At 34.3% G+C, this 21,488-nt stretch overlaps 2 protein-coding genes across 4 annotated transcripts in view; one reads left to right on the top strand and one right to left on the bottom strand.

Annotated features, from left to right (window-relative positions):
* UBR3 (ubiquitin protein ligase E3 component n-recognin 3) overlaps positions 1 to 21,488 on the bottom strand; it is a 229,729-nt gene that overhangs the window by 89,582 nt on the left and 118,659 nt on the right. For all 3 annotated transcript variants that reach the window (XM_061184691.1, XM_061184709.1, XM_061184700.1), the window contains exons 20-24: positions 18,603 to 18,744; positions 14,968 to 15,072; positions 13,721 to 13,894; positions 11,432 to 11,892; positions 7,507 to 7,595 (exon numbers count right to left, since the gene is read on the bottom strand). In XM_061184691.1, coding sequence (XP_061040674.1) covers positions 7,507 to 7,595; positions 11,432 to 11,892; positions 13,721 to 13,894; positions 14,968 to 15,072; positions 18,603 to 18,744 — 971 coding nt within the window. The remainder of the gene's footprint in view (positions 1 to 7,506; positions 7,596 to 11,431; positions 11,893 to 13,720; positions 13,895 to 14,967; positions 15,073 to 18,602; positions 18,745 to 21,488) is intronic.
* On the top strand, positions 21,205 to 21,474 carry LOC133076887 (KRAB domain-containing protein 5-like). The gene has a single exon (XM_061171861.1). The coding sequence runs from the start codon at positions 21,205 to 21,207 to the stop codon at positions 21,472 to 21,474; it is 270 nt and encodes an 89-aa protein (XP_061027844.1).

The following is a 21,488-nucleotide window of genomic DNA, read 5'->3' as shown; positions in this document are numbered from 1 at the left end:
ACCCACTTTTGATTAATATGACTGGAGTGGGGCTGACCTTATAACTAGGCTAGACTAATAGAGTCACACCAAGGATTTTTGTTTCAGCTACTGGAAAAGAAGTATTCTTTTCATTCTGGTTTAAAAATAAATAAATAAAACCTTCCAAACACATTGAATATCCCTTCTATCTTGTACCTTGTGCCTCAATCAATCAATCAATCAATCATCAGTCTATTAATTCTTATTTTGCAACTATTCTCATAACTGTCCCTTTCTATCTCCGGGCTACCAACTTGGGGGAGTAGGGGAGGGGAGGGACTTAACTGCTCAATTTGCTTCAAATATGAAGAAATAGTAAAGAGCAGGCAAAGCTTGTTGATTAACAGCCCAGACTCCACCATTTACTACTGTATAACCTCAGACAAATTTCTTAACCTAAATTTAGGCATCTTTATCTGGAATACTACCATTTATCTCATGGGTCTATCAGGACAAATAAGTCAACATACAGAATGTGTTTAGCATAGTTCTGGTTACACAGTTAACATACAAAAATATATATCATCATCATCATCATCCCCCAAAATTCATACTTAGACCCAGACCCAAAATACAGACAAGGTTTTGTATATACAATGTTTATAATAATTTAAAAAATTTTAAAACTAAAGTCCAATTATGATGGGATGATTAAGTAAATTATAGAATAAAAGTAATAACAGTAATAGCCAATGCTTATAAACACTTATTATGTGCAAAGCACTCTGTTTTAAGTGTTTTAAATGTACTAATACATTCAGTCTTCACAACAACCCTATGAGGTAGGCAGTATAATAATCCCTTTTTAACTATGTGGAAACCAATGTAGAGAGAAGTTCAGTAAATTACTCCAGGCAATGGAGTGGCTGCAATATGAACTTGGCAGTAAGACTCCAGAGTCCATGATGATAACCACTACCTGCTACCTCTCCAACGAAGTAAAGCCTTTAAAAATCATAGTTACCAGGAGTTTTAATAATAATATAGGGATATGTTTATGCTAAAATGTTGAGCAAGAAGACATGAAACCAAATTGTACTAGGCAGTATCATCTGTAATGTACATGTCTTCTGGATGGTGGGATTAAGGATAAAATTCATCCTTCTTTATGTTTTTCTGTACCATATAACTTCTACGATTAAATGTAGTATGTTTAAGATAAGAAAATAATTTCCAAAATAAATTTACTCTATTTTAAGCATCTAAACTCTCACTTGAAACAATTATGTTGGATTTCAGTCATATCTATCTGATAAGCCTTAATGAATCAAGGTCTAACATCCTGACTTCTATACCTAGATGGCTAGTAAAAACAAATAATGGGGTATAGTAATCAGGAGACAAAGACAGAAGGAATTGCAGAGGGAGTCTTTTCATATAGAAAATTTGATAACTACAAAAAGGCATTATCAACATATAAGAGTACTAATCACAGAGTAGAAATCTGTTGCATTCAGAGAGAAAAGAGTTTGTCCTTAAATTTTTACCTAATGATGTACAATATTTGATTAGAGGACTTGTAAAGTACTGTATGTTATAAATTCGAAATACTCTACATGTTATGTTACTAGACTAGAAATCTTGGGAGAACATCCCTCATACACAAAGATAAAGGCAAAATAAGAAAGAAGCAACTACAGAATGCTTACATGTACAACACAGATGGGAAATAAGGCAAGAAGACAAAAGGTATCTGACAAATAAAGCAGAGGACTGGACTGAGATTAAATTGTGTCTGTATTACTGCTAAATAGTACCTCAGGTGTGGGCCTTGCTTCATGTGTTAATAATATTATAATACATAATATCAGATGTAAATAAGCAGAGTAATCAGAGGCAGTGAGACATACAACTCTGTAATTTTTATCTTGGGCGATGTATGAAAATGGGATCTCAAACAGGTTCTAGGGGTCAAACAGATCTCTTTGGGAAGGGAGTGAGTTATAAATAAAAGGAATATGCAAATCTGAATGGTCCAGAATCCCACTGGCATGGCCATAACCAACATAAATAAACCAAATGCTCATGAATCTATATTACCTCACCTGTCACCACTGCAGCATGCAAGAACCGGGACTAGGAGAGAGCGGAGCCCATTATCCTGATGGCTTCTGTGAATTGCCTCTGTTTGCTAGCAATCATGTCTGCCTGATCCCTCAATTGTTGTTCCTGTGCCCTGGCTACTGCCAAAAAAGATCAAACCTTCCAAAAAGTAGTAAGATTTAGGACAGCGAGTCAATAACTTTGCAGACTAATGACATTCAAATATATGATTGTGAACATAACTGGTTCCTAAGCATTGCTTATCAATTTTTATACTTAGCCTGGGTGAGTAACATCTCCCACTCTCATTAGCAACTATTCCAAACCTCAGGTGGCATTCTTTTCACTCAGCAGAACTCATGTTTTACTTAGCCCTGAAAACTGAAGCAACTGAGTGATCACCTGAACTTCCCACTTCCCCTGCCCCTAATGGAACTTACCTCTATCTCCATCCACTCTTTCCCTCTTCCCTCCAGTCTCCTCAGGGAATGCGGTGGCCATTCTCCTATTCAAGACAATACTACCTAACCTCCTCTGGATACTTTGCTTAATCAATTCCTTAGAAAACTGTTTTTGTTCTATCTCACTTGGGAGTGGGAGGCAACAGATAAAAACAATTTCTAAAAGCAGTATTAACTGAGCTTTTTTTCTTAGTTCTTAAGGTTGCCAAAAAACAAACAAACCAAACTGTACATCAAACTGGTTACACTACCTCCCCCCAAAAGACTGCTCTCAAGTGACTTCAGAACACAGAGCTTTTGACTACATACCCTTAGTAGAATTACCGAAGGACAAAATGATCTGTAAACAATTTTAAATTTTTTAAACTTAATTCAATGATTTCATTGTTTAACATAATTCCAGGTTGGTATTTGAAGCTATTTACTTTGAAAGAAAAAGTAATTTTCTTACATATGATGTATTGTGCTTGAGTAGGAGAATATTCTCAATCCTAGGACACATATGTTGAAGTATTTAGGAGTAAAATGTCATGATGTCTATAACTTACTTCATTTAGTAGAGACAGACAGAAAGAGAGGGAAAGAACAAATAAAGAAAAATGTTAACTAGGGGAGGGTTATAGTACATGGGAATTTATAATACTATTCCTTTAGCTTTTCTGTATGTTTGAAATTTTTCATAAGAATAAACAGCATGTGTGAAATTAACTCATTTTGGTTAAAAAAAAAAAAGCATTTATATACATATATACTCAGAAAAAGATTTGTAAGGATACAGCCTAGGTTAGGAAATCTGATAGTAAAAATATAATATTATTTTCTTATTTTTGATTTTATATGTGTTTTCTAAGTTTCTATAATAAAAATTTAATGTTTTTATAATAACAGAAATTTTAACTTTATATATTATAATAATAAATATTAGTAAGTATCTAATCAAGACTGCAGACTCAGCACAGGCTTTTGTCTCCATTCCTTCTAAAAAACCACTGAAATAAAAGTAGAGAAATACATAAAGAAATATTTCCACAAGAATATAGAAAAAGGATGGAGTTGTGGAAGAGAGTTTCACCAACCAACAAATAAGAAATGTCAATAAAATTTCCAAAAGATTGGAGAAGATGGAGACATGCTGACAATGAAAGAAAGTCATAAAAGCTGCAACCACTTATGTATTATGAGAAAGTTACAGAAAGGAAGAATTGATCTGTCCATTAGAAGAATATCAACTCTGGGCTCAGAATCAGTCAGTGAGGCAGAGGATAGGAGTCATAAGTATTAAGCAACTCTGAAAACAGAGTAATTAATCAAAAGTCTATATACAGAACTTCACTACTCAGCACTCCAATTCCCTCCCCAACTTTGACTGACAGAGCACTCAGATAATTTGACATTTACCTCACGGAGGAAAAAAAGACTATTTTTCTCCAGAGGAACTGAACAAGTCACTTGGAGAGCACTGGGGTTTCTAATTGAGTGTTAACATCTGGGGGCCCAAACAGAGTAGTCTGCAGTCCTCCCACCAAAATCTAAGTCTGACAGTCGACACGCCTCATCCATACTCAGGCTAAAGAGAATTATTAGTATCAAACCTACTTAGATCTCAGCAGGGTAAACCCAAATTAACTACCCAGACCACCTTTCCAGGAGAGTCAAGGATTATCACGCAAATGAGGAAAACTAACAACATGAAAGACTAACTTAAATTTCTAAGCAATTCAGAAGGATAAATGATAATTGAGAAAGAGAGAGAGAGAGACATTCAGAAAGATTTGAGAAAAAATTCTATAGACAAAGTAAGACCAAGATATTGAAGAGAAGAAACCTCTAGGCATGTAAAGCAAAAAGAATACATGATATAAAAAAGACATAACTGATGAACCTAGTGGTAGGGCAGGAATAAAGATGCAGACGTTGAGAACGGACTTGAGAACACGGGGGGAAGGGGAGGCTGGGACGTAGTGAGAGAGTAGCATTGACATACCTACACTACCAAATGTAAAATAGATAGCTAGTGGGAAGCTACTGCATAGCACAGGGAGATCAGCTCAGGGCTTTGTGTCCACCTAGAGGGGTGGGATAGGAGGGTGGGAGGGAGGCGCAAGAGGGAGGGGATATGGGGATATATGTATGCATATAGCTGATTCACTTTGTTGTACAGCAGAAACTAACACAACATTGCAAAGCAATTATACTCTAATAAAGATGTATTTTTAAAAAAGACATAAAAGACTAAAAGATCAATCCAGGAGACCCAATATCCAAGTAGTGAGAGTCCCACCAAAAGAGAATAAAGAAAATATAAGGAGAAAAGTATTATAATAGTTTCCTATTGCTGTTTCACAAATTACCACAAAATTCAGTGGCTTAAAACAACATTTATTATCTCACACAGTTTCTGAGGGTCAGGAGTCTGGGAGCAGCTTAGCTGATGGTTCTGGCTCAGCATCTCTCATGAGATCGCTATCAAAGTAACAGCTGGGCAGTATTCATCTGAAAACTTGAATGGGGCTGGCACTTTCACATCCAAGTTCAGTCACATGACTGTTGGCCAGAGGCCTCAGTCCCTAACCACACAGGCCTTTCCATAGGGCTGCTCACAACATGGCAGTTGGCTTTCCCCAGAATGAGTAATCCAAGAGCAAGAAAAGCCGTCAAGAGAGAAGCCATAGTATCTTTCATAACCTAATCTCAGAAATGACATACCATCACTTCTGCCATATCCCAGTGATCATGTATACCAATTCTGGCACAATGTCAGAGAAGACTACACAGGGCATAAATACTAGGAGGTATGGATCATTGAGGGTCATCTCGGAAGATGGCTATACTAGTTATCAAGAAAATCATAGGAAAAATTTTTCTCAGAGCTTCTGATACATGAATCTTCAGACCAAAAAGGTCCATTAAGTACTAAGGAGAATGAAAAAAGATCCACCTAGATACATATCATAAAACTTCAGATCTCTAAAGATCAAACAATTATAAAAGTGTCACAGGAAAGGGAAAAAAATGCTCACCCACAAATGAATAAGAATCAAACTACCACCATACTTCTTATCAAATTAATGGCAAAAGACAAGGGAGTATTGCTTTAACAGTTGTAACAGAAAATGTGTATCAACGGGGAATTTTATGTTCATCCAAATTAACAATCAAGCATGAGAGCAAACCAGAGTTCCATCTGGAAATATAAAGAATCAGAAAGTTCAGCTTCCAGCACGAGCATTATTGGGAATACACTTGAGGCTGCACTCCAATAAACAAGACTCCCAAAAAGACATAAGATGCAGGAAACCCCAGATCAACATAATAAGAGGAAAATCCTAAGGTAATGGCTGCAGAGCATGCCTACAGAGCAAATGGACCAGACTGGAACAGAATTCCATGCAAAGGACAGTATGATTGAGTGGGCAGAATAAGAGGGATATCATAAAGGCATATTAGTTCGAAAAAAAGGTAGTTGGAAACTTCAGGAGAAACAGAAGACAATATAACAAAGTAATGGCCCAAACAGAAATGAATAAAAGATGGTATGGTTTTAGCAATTGCAAGACTGTGAGAAAAGAGGCTATATACTAAATACAATCTCCTTAAAGTGCGCTAGGAGTCAGGCCACTGGACTCAAAAAAAGTAAATGAATACTAGGTTATCTTTTAGCCCTGTATTCAACAACATTCAAAAAGTTATCTTAACTGTTTTTCAACGTTTAGAATAAACCTTTGGATGGAAGACTTGACTGCAACTGCAAAACAAAATGTTGGCAAACTTAATTTAAAATAAAAGAAGTAACTAATAAAATGTAGAAGGTAGAGATAAGGAAAAGAAAAATGAAAAATAGGGGTGCTTATTAGTTCATTTTATATGAAGAGATATGAAGAAACTGGCTATAGATAGAACACTTAATAGAACACTTAATTGTAACACTTATTACAATTATCTTTAATCTGTTAAAACCAAAAATTATATATAATTATTAATTTTTGGAAAGAAGGAAAAGAAAACACAATGGAAAAAGTAAAAGCAGTGTCAATGAACTAAATCCTCATACTTCTTATAAGAAAGTCAACTGATAGCAAGTTAATCCAATAAGCAGAATTTAGTATACTTTACATCAAAGTTATGTCCTGAACATAAACTCTACTGTTGATGGTTTAGAACACATTATGCTAAATCTGGACTGACCCTCCTCTTCACACCTCTTCTGAACATTAGTTATATATTGAACATTAGTTAATATATATATATAACTTTAGTTACATGTGCTTATGTGCATGAGACTGTATTTGCATGTCTAAATGCACATATGTGTATATATTTTAACTAAAGGCACCACTTCAGTGTATTTTCTTTCAGCATTTTTGTCTAAAAGTTAAAAGAAAGAGAGAAATCAATGAAATGCAAGTAATAGTCAGGGAAGGGAGTATCCTGGTTAACTGAAGACTGCGATTAATTGAGATTTAATCTACTTCTCCTATGTTTGTAAAAGATTACTCATAGCAATCTACCATCACACAAGAAAATGGCATCCTCTCTCATTGTACAAATGCTAATGCTAATCCTAATGGAAGTGAGCAGTGCACCTGATTTTAAGAAATAGTGAAGGGGTGGGCAGCAGGAAGAGACACTGAAAGTATCTGAAAAGTATTTTAAGGATCTTAGAATAATTTCACAGGAAAAAATCAGAATAACTAAATTCATATTGATGAACTTCACAAATCTAAAGGACAGTTTAACAGAAGAAAGCAGCAGGAGAATACTGTATTACTACCATCAGGAAGAACTTTCTAACAACTGTAGCTACTCAACAACAGAATGGACTGTCTATAATAAAGGTCTGATCTTCCATCACTCTATTGTTTAAATAAAGACCAGAAATCATCTGTCTGTAATGTTAAAAACTGGTGGATGATTGGACTAGATAATCCCTAAGGTAATAACTGTAAGTATGAGAGTTCTAAACTAATAAATTTTGACTTACCAACATCCATTGCAGTTTCCATGAAGCTTTTCTGTCGTGAAGCAAATTCTGCAAGCAATTTCTGCTGCCTCTCTCTGGCCTTTTGTCGCCTAGATTAAACAGAAATAAAATGATAAGTACCAGACGTGCTTAAGACATACCTACTATCTTTCAGGAGTATATAATGTATGAAAGGCCCCCGGCACACAGTTAAGAACAACCAATTTTCTGTACTATGTATTAAATTTCAGGTAAAATTTTATTGTCCTTAAAAGGATTCTGCTGCTTTAAAATAGTTTGAAAATCACTGGGCTTAAATAGGTAAAAATAAAAGCCACGATTTACTTTAAAATGTGAAATAATAATAAAAGTAGATAGAAAATTTGGATGTCCAACAACACAATTTCCTAAATATATGTCAGTTCATAGCAAGAGCAAGAAGAGTTTTAGCTAGGAATCCACAATTTAACCCCAGGTACAAATAATAGCAAACTCATTGCTAGAAGAAACTATTATGTTAAGCTATGAACAGAATCTAAAAGTTAAGAATACTCAGATTTAGGGGACTTCCCTGGTGGTCCAGTGGTTAAGAATCCCCCTTCCAGTGCAGGGGACGCGGGTTCGATCCCTGGTTGGGGAACTAAGATCCCACATGCTGCGGGGCAACTGAGCCCGCGCGTTCTGGAACCCACACGCCACAACTAGAGAGAAGCCTGCACACCGCAACAAAAGATCCCATGTGCCGAAACTAAGACCCGATGTAGCAAAAATTAATTTATTAATTAATTAATTTTTTAAAAAAAGAATAGTCAGATTTACTGTTACCTTAAGAACAGGTCTCTTCCTAAAAGAGAAACAGCAAAAAGCCAGGAAGTTTTCCAGTTTCTACTAGGAAATATTCCAAGTTTGGTTTATTTTGTTTGAAGTAAAAGAATATGAAAGAGTCTCAAATACAAGATAAAGATAAAACTATATTCCAAATCTAAGCATAAATATTCCTTTGGATTAGTTCACTTTATTCTATTCATTAATTATCCCTTATCTACTTCCAAAGAGCATTTTAATTTGAGGCTAGTTGAAAAAGAAAAAAAATGACTATAACATAAGTATAAGAAAATAAAAGTAAACTAATAAAGACAGGAGATAGGCTTCCCTAAATTTAAAGATGCTAGAAATACTAATAAGCATAAAATTCTACCCCCAGCAAGGTAAGGTTAATATAGTAATTCAAAACAAGAGAGGAGGGAGAGGAAGAAGAAAAAGGTTATAAGTTATATATTAACTCATTGGGAGAGACAAACTTTTTACCTGAACTAAACTCAAAAAGGGGTTTATCATGTCCCATGATACAAAGGACATTAAAAACATAATGGATGGAGTATACTATAGCAGTTTCTTTTAGTGACCATTTATTATATCTATATACTACAAAAGAATTTTATTAAACTGAGATTCTATGAAGTAATTTCTATGGGAAACATGAAAGAATTCTGCTATTAATCTGAAATGATTAAAGGATATAGACTATAGAATTTAGAAGAATGGAATGCTGATGGTAATTTTTAGATTATTCACACATCCGCTCCGACCCATTTAGTGGAGATAATCACAAACGTCTATAAAATCAAGTACTGTGGTCCAGCTTACCATGAAAAGTTACATAATTTTGCCAATAAAGTTCAAGAGATTTTTAACACTCCTTTTCTAACATTTACTTTAAATGTAATTTAGGGCCCACTTAAGAAAACTCACTTTATTACCTAATTTATAAATACAACTCTTATTTTTTATATTATATTTTATATTTTAAGCCAATATATTATTATCCAGGTTGATCACTCACCTTACTCATCAAACTGGACTCCCAACGACATTAGCCATTTCAAAAAATTAAAAACCCCTCCTGCGCTCTCTTTCCTTCCTGAACATGGAAGGTGGCACAGTGGCCTAGGACAGGGTGTCAAGACCCAACAGCCTGGCACAGGAGGGCATTCGTGTGGGGGAAAGTTACAAGAAATTGGTTACATACAAGGGAATTAATCAAAAATTAATACATATTAAGGATTATAGGGGCCAGGTTTCTCACTATGGGAGGAGAGACTTACAATTATGAAAAGAAGGAAAAGAAGAATAAATCCTACCGTGTTGGATTAGAATTGGGATTATCAGGTTGAACTCACAGTCATAGTTTTTAATAACTCTCTCTCCCCTCCCTTTATCCCCCCCCCCCGTACACACACATTTTGCCCACTAAGAGGGTCTGTGAATGAGCTCATTAGAATGAGCACGTGGACTGTGGTTTCTAAATAAGATTCTTTACTAAAAGGAACCAGGACTCTTTGGAGAAATGGCTAATACCAAACACAAGATGAACCTGGGCCATCTTCTTGGCCCAGAAAATAATTGAAAATGCTCAAAGAATGGTGGGGAGAAATCCAAAGAACACAGAAACCAGCTTGAAGGGACTCCCACTGGTCAAATCTATATCAATTTGAGCATCAAAATGATTAATGAGCAAGAAATTATAACCCATAAAATAAAATAGGAATCCATAACTCCAAACTGATATAAGTAAATAAATGAATTAACTGAAAGTTGATGGAGATCAGGATATTGCAGCATCTCAAAGTATCTCCCCACAAATTACATATTAATTACAAAGGGGGGAAAAAAGAGAGGAAAGTTACTAAGGGTAACTTGACAGTGAAGAAGTCTAACAGACACCCTCATAATCAAGTGATCAAAGTTAATCACCAGTAACGAAACAAATTAAAATCATGTGACACCTGATGGGATGCAGTCAAAAGAAAACAGCAACACTTCCTTTTTTTTTTTTTTTTTTTTTTTCGGCCAGGCCACGCAACTTGCAGGATCTGAGTTCCCCAGCCAGGGATTGAACCCAGGCCATGGCAGTGAAAGCCTGGAATACTAACCACTAGGCCACCAGGCAACTCCCCAGCAACACTTCCTTGATTTTCCTCTCAAAGGTGCATCACCTGAATCCAAACATAATGGGAAACGAGACAAGCCCAAATTGAGGGACATTCTACAGTGTCTATTGCTCTATAATCTTCAAAAGTGCCAAGGTCAAGAAAATAAAGGAAAAACTGAGGAAACTATTCCATGCTGAAGGAGACCAAAGAGACATGACAACAAAATGCAGTGAGTGATTCTGGACTGGATCTTTTTGCTCTGAGACACGTTACTGGGACAACTGTCAGAACTTGGGATCTAAGGATTTTATCGTACTAAATAAAATGTTGAGTCCCTTATTTTGAAAGGTGTATTCTGATTAGGTAAGAAAACGACCTTATTCCTAAAAAACACGCACTAAAGTATTCCAGGGTAAAGCAACTTACTCTGAAATGATCCAGGAAGTTCATTGTATTATCCTTGAAACATTTCTGTAAGTTTGAGATTTCTTCAAAATAAAAAGGTTTTAAAAATTAAACCCATCCTCAAAGGACAAAAATTTGTCATCAAGGAAGAAATGGAAACAAACAAAAATGTGCCGTAGATGCTCAAAGACGTATGAGACCTCCAAAAATGTTTAAATAATAATAGCACTGATAGAATATGTGTTTGGTCTCCTATACTACTCCTTCGTAAACTTATAATAAACTTATAAGTTTCAGTATGTTTCTTTAATTAAAACAATGAGCTACACACTCTACAGCTCACCTTTAAATACATACATGTACATTTACATTTAGAATACATATGGCTGTCACCATATGTATTCTAAATGTAAATGATAACTCAACTAACTCAAGCATGCTAAATGCACAAGCACTGACTATCTTTGATTCCATTTATCTTACAAACTAATCAGCTGATAAACATCCAGGTGATTAGCCTCAGATGGCCAAAAGTGGGGATGGGGGGTGGTAATATAAAATCTTCAACTGTACCATACATTAGTTTAAACATTAAAAATAAAAACTACCTTTCTTCTTTGTCCAGTGTTTTCTTCTCTGCAGCAGTGATCTTTTTGGGTGGTACAGGAGGGGTCACTTTTCTACATATCTCTTCAATGATGCGTTTGTTCATTCTGCTTTGCAATGCAGCTTTTAGTAAAATTCTTTCTACTGCAGTTATACCATCTCCATGACTATATTTAGGTATTTCTGGTTGGATTAAAATTTCTATGTCATCAAGCCAGGGAGGATAGTAGGAGTTTTGTTTTCCTGAGAGTTTGTGGTGAAGTTTAATTAACAAAGACAATATGCTTTCTTTAATTTCCAAAATGGCTGTAGTTAACTGTGGAGCTGAACCAGGTGCAGACCATTTATTTGAAGTTTTAGGACGAACCACCTGATTTGCTTCACTGCTACTGCGATTGATGATCTCCTGAAACTTCTTTCTACGCTCTGCTACTAAGCTGAAAACTTGAGCTGTACCAGAATTCTACCATTCAAAAGAGAAAGAAAGAAAAATCAAGAGAAGTTATTCAGTGTCAAGTTTAAAACCATATTAGTACTACATTTTCAAAACGGAATGTTCAAAGTTTCATCCAAAGATTTATTTAATAGATTTGCTCTTTAAGTAAATCTGTCTCTTCACTTCTCTCAAATATACTTAGTCCCACTCAACCTGGAAACATCGAGGAGAAAGGCGATTATCCACAGTAACACCTCTTTTACAACCTCCTGGGCCTACCTACCAGGGAAAATAGACAAAGCTTGAGTAGTTTCTACAGCCATATTAAAGAGGAATCATAAACAAAGTCCTTCATCAGATTAAAGGAATAAAAGCTATTCTATCCAACATTCATCAAGAATACTATACTCTTTACCAACTTCTAGAAAACCACGATATCTTCCACTTAAGAAAATTATAAATTAATTTTTTTCCAAGTTAATGAATCTGAACTGCTAATTAATTTCATTTTTAAGGAACTTCAAAACTTTGAAAATTAATTCTAACACAAATGCTTTAAGTTACTGAAATGAAATATAAAGATGAAAAATCAAACTAATCTCTTTCATATTTAAATATCACTATAATTTGTTATTTGAACAGATTTTTTAAAACCATTTTTCTCAATAATTTATCTTCAAACTAGCCTTTTTTGCTAAAGCAGTCAAACTGCATTAGGGCTCTTAGAAATCATCTTTTAATTAAGATACAAGTTAGTTTAATGGATTTCATTAATTTTTTTTAAGCAAGCATAGAAAGGATGCTTCAATCAGTTGAGCTTTTTATGAGCTAAATTATAACATACATTATTTTTTTTTAACATCCAAGCTGTTTTTCAATGTACTCTCTACCAGCATTAGAGGCAAAGGCTGCCACTTATAGATTCCAATATTTTAATCAAAATTCTTTATGGTGTTCACAGCAAAAACATATTGTCAAAGACAAAGAAAGTTCCTACAAATGGACTCTTCAACAAGAAATGTCTGATTCAATGTTCTTCACTTGCAAAAATCTATATTGTAGGAATTAGAGGTATTTAAGTTTAGTTACTTGCCCTGTCATATCAAGATTTTTCATTTCTGCTTTCTATAAATTAAGCTACATGCAATGAGAGAGCTGATTTTCAAAATGAGTCCAAATACACAATATATGGAGTTTAAGATTTTTGTGGGCTTATTTTATCAAAGTTAATTAACTGCCATAGGAGCAAAAAAAAAAGTTATGAATGGGCATGCCACCAGCAACTAAAGATTAAATTTATTTTGATTTAGGAAACATTCATTTTTAAGATGTTAGTAACAATGCTAAATGTAAACAGACTGAAATGTGCCGCTTATAATTGGCCCAAAATACTAACACTACTAAGAAAAACCCACTATTAAATACGCAGTATTATTTTTTAAGTTCAATAATATGAATTTTCTTTAAAATTAAGCCTAAATTACTGCATTTAAAAAACACACACACACGTTAAACATTTTTTTTAATCTAACCATATTAATTAAACACACACATGTACACACAAATACTTCAGCATTTGTCCCCATTTCCAGTTAAAGCCATATTGCTAGTTAATGCAAATATTATATACATCTACCTCTCTTTGAAGAACTTTAGGCCGACGTGAACTCTGGCAGATTAAAGGAAAAAGATGGGTGAGGCAAAAGTTGCTTAGATATATCAGAGGAAATAAAAGAAAATTTAAAGTTATCTACAACCACATTTATTTTTCTTTTGGATATGATAGGATGATCTAAATGACACAACCCAACATAACAAAGTCTTTCCTTTTTTTTGTTCTCTCTTTTACACTTACTTGTAAAGAACCCAAGCTATCAGAGCTGGTACTTGCAGGTGAGTCTCTCTTCACTTCCGGAGCAGTCTCTGGAACTCTCACTCTAACATAATTTATAAAGTGTCGCATGTTCGATACTAAGTTACTACCAGGAAACCAACTGTCATGACAACGTTCTGGTCCACCTACTGATGCCTAAAACATAAACATAATGAATATCAAACCTTGCCAATAAGGTACAATGGAAATGTAACAAGCCCAAATAATAGTCTATTGCCTGTCATATTCCTGAATCCCTTATAGTCTCATTCACAAATCACAAAGTGCTAATAAAACCAAATACAAACACAAAATTTTAGAACAAATTTCTCAGTACTAATATAGGTAAGTCCAATGGAAGTCAGCTAAACTTCTCCAGAAAAAAAACATTTTTCAATTTGGAAATACTTAGTACAGAATATTATTCATCAACCATTAGGAATAACTCATAATACAGTCAAATAATGCTAATTTGGACTAACTGTAGAAGAAAGTCTGAAAAATCAACCAAAAGTCTGACTTAAGTCTTAGAGGAATCGTAATGACCTTTTAATATCTATGAAAGAATATATGTTGACTCAACTTAGAATATAAAGTACAGCCTAGTCTTTTTACTTGTCTGTTTTTTTCTTGTTTGTTTTTTTGCTGTTATTATGTTGTGTTGTATTCTGTCTTTTTGGAGGGAGGGGATGAGGAAAATATCAATTAATTATAAAAATCAATTAGTAGTGACAATTACTTTTATGGAAGTGATACTTATAAAATCCTGAAACAGATTAACAAACAACTTGCATTCTTAAGTAAACATTCTCCCTTATAACAATACTTACTCCATTAACTTAAAACCTTTACAGAAACAATTTGCTATTCAAAATTAATCCCTAATCAAATTATTAGAATTTCTAGACTGAATTCCTAACATAACAATTATTTACCAGTAATCAATGCTATTAGCATAACACCAAAAGTGCACTAACCACGTTTCTTAGATCTACATATTATGAATTACGAATTTCAAATTCAATAATTCTACAAATGGAGTTTAATGTATTAGTGAAACCTCTAAAAGAACATACGTATGTGACGATTAAAAAGGGCCTTTTCCAGTAGTTCTTAGGAAGATTTTCATCTGAGTATGATGAATCCATAAATACCTTTCAAGATGACATACAACCTTTTATTACAGCATGTCATAACTTTAACATTTAAAAATACAAGAAACTACTTACCTCTTCATCTGATTCCTCTTCAGCTGAATTTTCAAGTCCTAATTCAATCAGATATAAAACCATGCAGAGTACATGTTCTGACAGATTTTGATGATCCATCAAAATCTTTAAAAAGGGAAAAAATGCCCTGTAATTACTTTTTTTCCACAAAACATATTTCACTTAAATATCAAAAAATATTTTAATGCTATAGATGAAAGTAACATAAAATATATATACACATATATATGTGTATGTATGCATATGTATATATATACATATATATACAAAATTCATAATCAGATACGTAAGTAAAGCTATACCTTGGTGAAAAGACAAAACTAAAACCAGTAAAACAGGTTCCCTCTCAAGATCACACAGTATTTTAGGCAATATCCAGAAATATTAGTTCACTGATTTCCTAAAGGTTAAGACATTAAATAATCCACTAAAACCATTATTATAAAAATACTAGTATCTAATAAAGTAATTTAACAAGACTATTTTACATCCTAAGTTGCTGACACTCTTCTCCTGATGACAAAGATATCAGATAAATAAGTTTGTTAAATAGGATAATTCATGCAAATGTGTTTGGCATAGTACCTGGCATATAATTGGGAGCAAAATAATTGTTTATGGAACATTAATATTCTTAAAATCTGTCTCTAAAATTAAAGTTCTGAACCTGAGTGTTTTGTGCTGTTGTGTAAATGTGTATGCAATGTGTGGTTTATATGAGTGAGAAAGGAAAAAGGAATGCAAGTGGTTAGGAGAGAGGCTTCTCTGAGGAAATACTGATACATCTGACCTTATACATGGAATACACAATGCAAGCCTTACACATTTTATGCAGGACTTTGGGGCTAACCTACACCAATCACTCATTCAATATGATGCAACAAACTATTAACCAGAAGACACATAAAATACCATAAGAAAAAAACAGCCTGGCAGCTATCATGTTGTCTTCATTATTTAAAAAAAAAAAAAGCCATCTGGTCAAACTATGGAAGGGGTAAGAGGAAGAGCTTCTGCAGGGAGTGGCATTGTCAGCTGCAGATGAGACTAAAGAGAACAAAAAAGAGGCCAGTCTAGGCTGAGCCTAGCAGAAACTGCCCAAACGGCAGAGGGAGCTTGGAAAGGACTTAGTCACTTAGGAGCTAATCTATTGTGACTAAAAAATAAAGACTTTCAGTTCACTGACTTTTTAATGCTTATTCTGACTACTGAGAAGGCTTTTCCATTCATATTTTGTGTGGCACAGTGGTGAGGAGAATAGACTTTCAAAACCTTTTAAAAACCTCATTTTTTATACAAATTCTGTATATACTTAGTTTGACCTTGAGCAACATCTGGCCTTAAGTTTTCTCATCTTTAAAACTGGAATAGTAGTCCAGAATTATTGCAAGGATTACATGATTATTATCTGTAATTTGCTTCATACAGTATCTAGCAATTGGTGTTCAATAAATAGTAGGTAGGTGGTATGGATAGTGGGAGGAGCAAGAACAGCAGTAAGAGGGGACTGAAGGCTGGGAGGCAACAAAGGTCATTTTTTCTAATCCAGTACTTTACAGGGAGGAAACCAAGGCTCAGCCACACACTCAGCTAGCACAAGCAATACTAGAACACAGTTTCAAACTCCCAAGGATTGCCTATCATTACTACTCTGCCTCCTCTTAATAAATAAAGCATTACTAGCTAAAATCAAATAAATTTTGGCTTGAAATCCTATGGCATTACATCTTACAGCTTCAAATGTGTAACTTAAAGGCTAAGAAAAGAAAAAACTTTATTAGGTACTACAAAAAAAAAATGGTTTCTGGGGATTTTTATCAACATGTTCTATATTAAAGTTTTTTAATATTAAACATGGCAGGAGATGAAATGGTTTACTGACACTGATTTTTAGAAAGTTGACCTGCCAATGCAATGTCAATTAAAGGTTCTTCTATTATCATAAAAAGTCATGAAAGCTATTACAAAGTTGAGATTTTTAAAAATTTGTTCATAATAATCTTGCAATTAAATATTGCCTTTCTATTTTTCATGAAATATTCTTTTTACAGTAAGCAAATAAAAAGGTTGAAAAAATTTAACTTGAAAGAGGACACAAATCATTTGCAGTAGTCTTCTTTAATTTTTAAATCAAGAATTACTGACATTTATTATCCGTAAGATGTTACGGAAAAACACAAACTTTTTGCCCAACCCAATACATGTACTTAGCTTCACTATCTGAACAAGTTATTTAATCGCTAAAACTTAAAAATCATATCTGAAAAATGAGAATAACAACAGAACTTTCACTCATAAGGAAGTTTCCTAGAATTAAACAAAGTAATGTATGTAAGTGTATATAAAGTATTTGAAACAAAATCTGGCACTAAGTAGACATTCAAAAAATATCTATTTGTAAAAAATCAAAACCACAAATATCTTTTTAGTAAGAAAAAATATTCTACTTTTTTTAATGAAAAAAAGAACATTTTAAATCATTTTACTGAATAATTCTCTTAGAAATTAATGAAAATAAACCATTCAAGATGTTTTTTTGAGGCGCATGTCTAAAATTTTAACAGGAGTAATTTTTACAAGTAAAACGAAAAACTGGTCATGGGGTAGAGTTAAAAAGAATAGGGGGTACAGAAATCTAAAAGCTATATTTGTTTACACAGCAAACAAGAAAAAAACTAAAGTGTCTACTTAACTAAATTTAATGTATATTTTCTTAAGTAATTTAAGTAATGTATATGTAGTAATTGTAAATTTGCCTAACAAATAGGCTTACTTTTTTATTTAATTTAATTTTTAATTTTTCAAATTCTAATTAGAAAGAAGAAACAATAGTTTTTTTTGTATCTAACTGTATAATGTTTATTGTGTCTAGTTACTTCATAAATGTCTATAGTTATTTTATCTATATAACATGAGTATAGTTTGTCTTTCATCTCTTATCCAGGTTAGAACATAAATATGCCTGTTATATATATATACACATACTCCATGACATTATGTATACAATTTTTGAGTACACAACTAATGTTAGTCAAATAAGTAAGTCAGTTCTGTGTGAGAAGACCCAAGGATAAAACAAATTCTAGGTAACAAAAAAGTAAAAGCATCACCTTTTGAGTTTCTAAGGTATTTAACAAAAGAAAATCCTTAACGTTGTCACATAGGAGCCCATTCAAATCCCTCCATGTCACATTCCTGATCAGAGGAAGAAAGCCAAGAGAACAAGCCTAAACACAGGGTCACTGGCTCCTATGGCTGCCATGTTAGCTTTGTCATTTTAGTGGATTCTGGTGGTTGTTTGGTCCCTACTGTTCATTTCATTCTTCCTGTACTCACATAATATTTCACTTCTTGTGGCACAGAAACCATAAAAAAATATTCCTATCTGAAACTGATAAGATGAATAGTTTCCCCCAAAAAATGGTATAGCTCTATTATTTTCAACTTAGATTTGAAATTACATAAAGAATACAATTTATATATATGTGATTATGAAATATCCTCACACATCTTAAACATATACACTTTGCTTTATAAATAGTATTTTTATGTAAATATTATCCTTTAGCACTTTTATTTAAAAATTATTGTAATAAATTCTAATCTGAGTCTTTCTATTCAAATTACTACTGTACCTTGTAAAGCAGAGTGAATAGCACAATGTGTAAAGTTTTACAGTGCAAAAGTCTCATGAGACCTTTATAGCTGGGATGGAGTGGCGTCCTTTTCTTATAGGGAGGCCAGGGATTTCCAGGGAATTTTCCACTCTGTTTTAAACTGTAAAAATAAAACAAAATTAAAATTAGATGATAGACTCAAGATTAAAATGTAATTTAAATGGTGATTCCATAGCTTCATCACACACTATATATATGTTACTTCAGCACTTTTTGGAATAGCCTTAGGTACAGATCATAACTTCCTCTACCTTTTTCTGGATGTATCATATTATTGATTCATTACCATTGAACTCACAGCCAACAGCATTATAACAGCCTGAACAAAGCTTATCTGACAACAAATTTTCTCTGTAAGGCACATCAAAGCCTTCTTGCCCTCCGGAACACTAAACAGCACTTTGGCACTACACTTGGGGACCATTTTAAACAGCGAAATCACCAAAGGACAAAAATGCAAAAACATAGCACTAAATTGACCATGAAAAGGACACATGTTTACAGTATGAGCTGGAACAAGAGGGTAGAGTTTTGCTTTGTTCCACTTTAACCTAGGTGCCCTCTGCATATCCACCGAGATCTGTGACTAACCAAGAAATTGCTCCGAGTACTGACTTCGGGCATAAACATAAATTTTACCAAGTAGCCAAATTTGCAAAATAGAATTTGCAAATAATGAGGATCAATTGTATATGACAGAATTAGCATTACAAATCAGTGAGAAAAGGATGGATTGTTCAATAAATAGTCCTGGAGCTGGTTTTCTGTAGGGGAAAAAAAATACATAAATCACTACTTCACTCTCTATATAAAAATCAACTCCAGGTGGATTAAAAATCCAAATATAAAAGTAAAACTTCAGAACTGATAAACTTTAGACAATCTAACAGAAAAATCATCGAAGGATAATCCATACACCAATCTCATACCAAGAATCATGAAGGGAAATTAGTAAGTTTTTTTTAAAGGCTCAACCTCACCCAGTAATCCAGAGAATGCAAGTGAGTTATACATTCAGCACTTGAAGTTAAAATGACAGAATGAACATAAATATTTAATTTTACTTTCACTCAAAACTCCAATAAAAATATAGTAATGGTATTTCTTAAAGGATGAAAAGCACCAGGATGAAGAAAATCCGAAAAAAAAAAAAATGCAAAATTTTGTCAGTCGGAAAGCAAATGGATACATGTTGACTCTAGTAAACCTAAGAAAGCCAAATCACAGGAAGGCAATGGGGACACCTGAGAATCAACCCCAATTACACTGCAGAATCCTCAAAAGGCTCAGAAACTGGAAACACCTGGTTCTTCAATAACTGGAGTTGGGGAGATAGGAGGCTAAAATGAGGATTGGATGAAAACTGCTTCTCCCCCACCCCAACAGAATTCTGGCTAGAGAATTCATCTCTGGAGAAGGTAAAACGCAAGCACAGTTAAGGGTAGGAGCATGGGTGATTAAAATCATCGTATGCCTAGAAAGTCCAGGTGTCCTTTGAGAGACACTGAGATTTCACCCTCTTTATGCAAATTCCTTCTTAGAAATCTTTGTCTCTGAAGTTTTCTTAAGCTATGGTATTGACCTAAAACAACAGGAGGAGGTATGGCCAGGACCAAACTGCTTGAGTCCCATTATTCTTGCATTTGGAACACTCTCTATGGCAGACTGTATTGTTGTTCCCAATTGTTGGATCACTTCTTTAAAAGAGGAGGACATCCCTGCTCATTGCCATATGACATGAGGTGCCTCACTGCTGGTATATTACATATTTCCACCCCATTACCAGGCTTGATGTGAGCCAGTAGAAAGTGAGAAAAATGACAGAGAAAAAAAAGAAAGTCATCATATGCATTTTGACTCAGAGCACTTAGGCTCTGACTCCATTCAGTTCACAAAATAATGGCAGCCAGACCATTACCTTCTGGGCAATATTTGAAAATACTTCTCTGAGGAATCTGACAAAACCAAAAAGGAAGTTCTAAAGAGACTAACATAAGGGCTTCTCAACAAACCTGCCTACCCAAATCACACTACGTTAAAGCTCAGAATCTACAAAGATCCACCAAGGCACTGAGAGCTCCTCATCACAAGCAGCCAGAATTATCAGACATCCAAAGAATGCAGCTAACATAAAAGCTAGAGACTGAACAGTAGAAAACTCAACTTAGAGGAAACAAATATCATGTAGGGAGGGGGAAAAAAATCTTAAAAATAATAAATTACAAGGAGAGGCAACATGGTTTCCTGTTACATGGGTCTGGAAGGGGAAAGTCAGTACAGCCCACATACCCCGTGTTAGCAGAATTTCCTGACATCTATATGAGGTGAGAACACCTAGAAACAGGAAAGAATGAATTCATAGTTTGGTCTCCATATAGGAGATGATTTTTCCTGAATATCTTCTGAGACAAGGACAGGAAAAGTTGGCCTTTTCAGCATTTCAAGATCCTTCTGCCTGTGGGTATGTTAGGAGCAAACGCATATTCTCAAGATGCTGATGTGATTCCTCAACGTAATATCGATGAGAAAATGACCCAGACAAGAGGAAGAAGAGGAGGAAATGGCAGCTTCTCAGGGACTGTTGACATTCCAGGATGTAGTCATAGAATTTTCTCAGGATGAGTGGGAATTTCTGGACAGCACTCAATGGGAATTGTACAGGGATGTGATGTTAGAGAACTATAAAAACCTGGTCTCCTTGGGTCTTGTCTCTAAGCCAGACCTGGTCACTTTTATGGAGCAAAAGAAGGGTCCCTGGGATGTGAAGGGAATGGAGACAATAGCCATACACCCAGAAACTGGGGCCCCCCACCCAGGTGGAGGATGGTGACTTCAGGCTGAGCA

Source organism: Eubalaena glacialis, chromosome 1, assembly GCF_028564815.1.
Source record: "Eubalaena glacialis isolate mEubGla1 chromosome 1, mEubGla1.1.hap2.+ XY, whole genome shotgun sequence".
Lineage (NCBI taxonomy): Eukaryota > Metazoa > Chordata > Mammalia > Artiodactyla > Balaenidae > Eubalaena > Eubalaena glacialis.
Note: the sequence above shows the minus strand (reverse complement) of the source record. Positions and strands in the feature narration are given on the sequence as shown.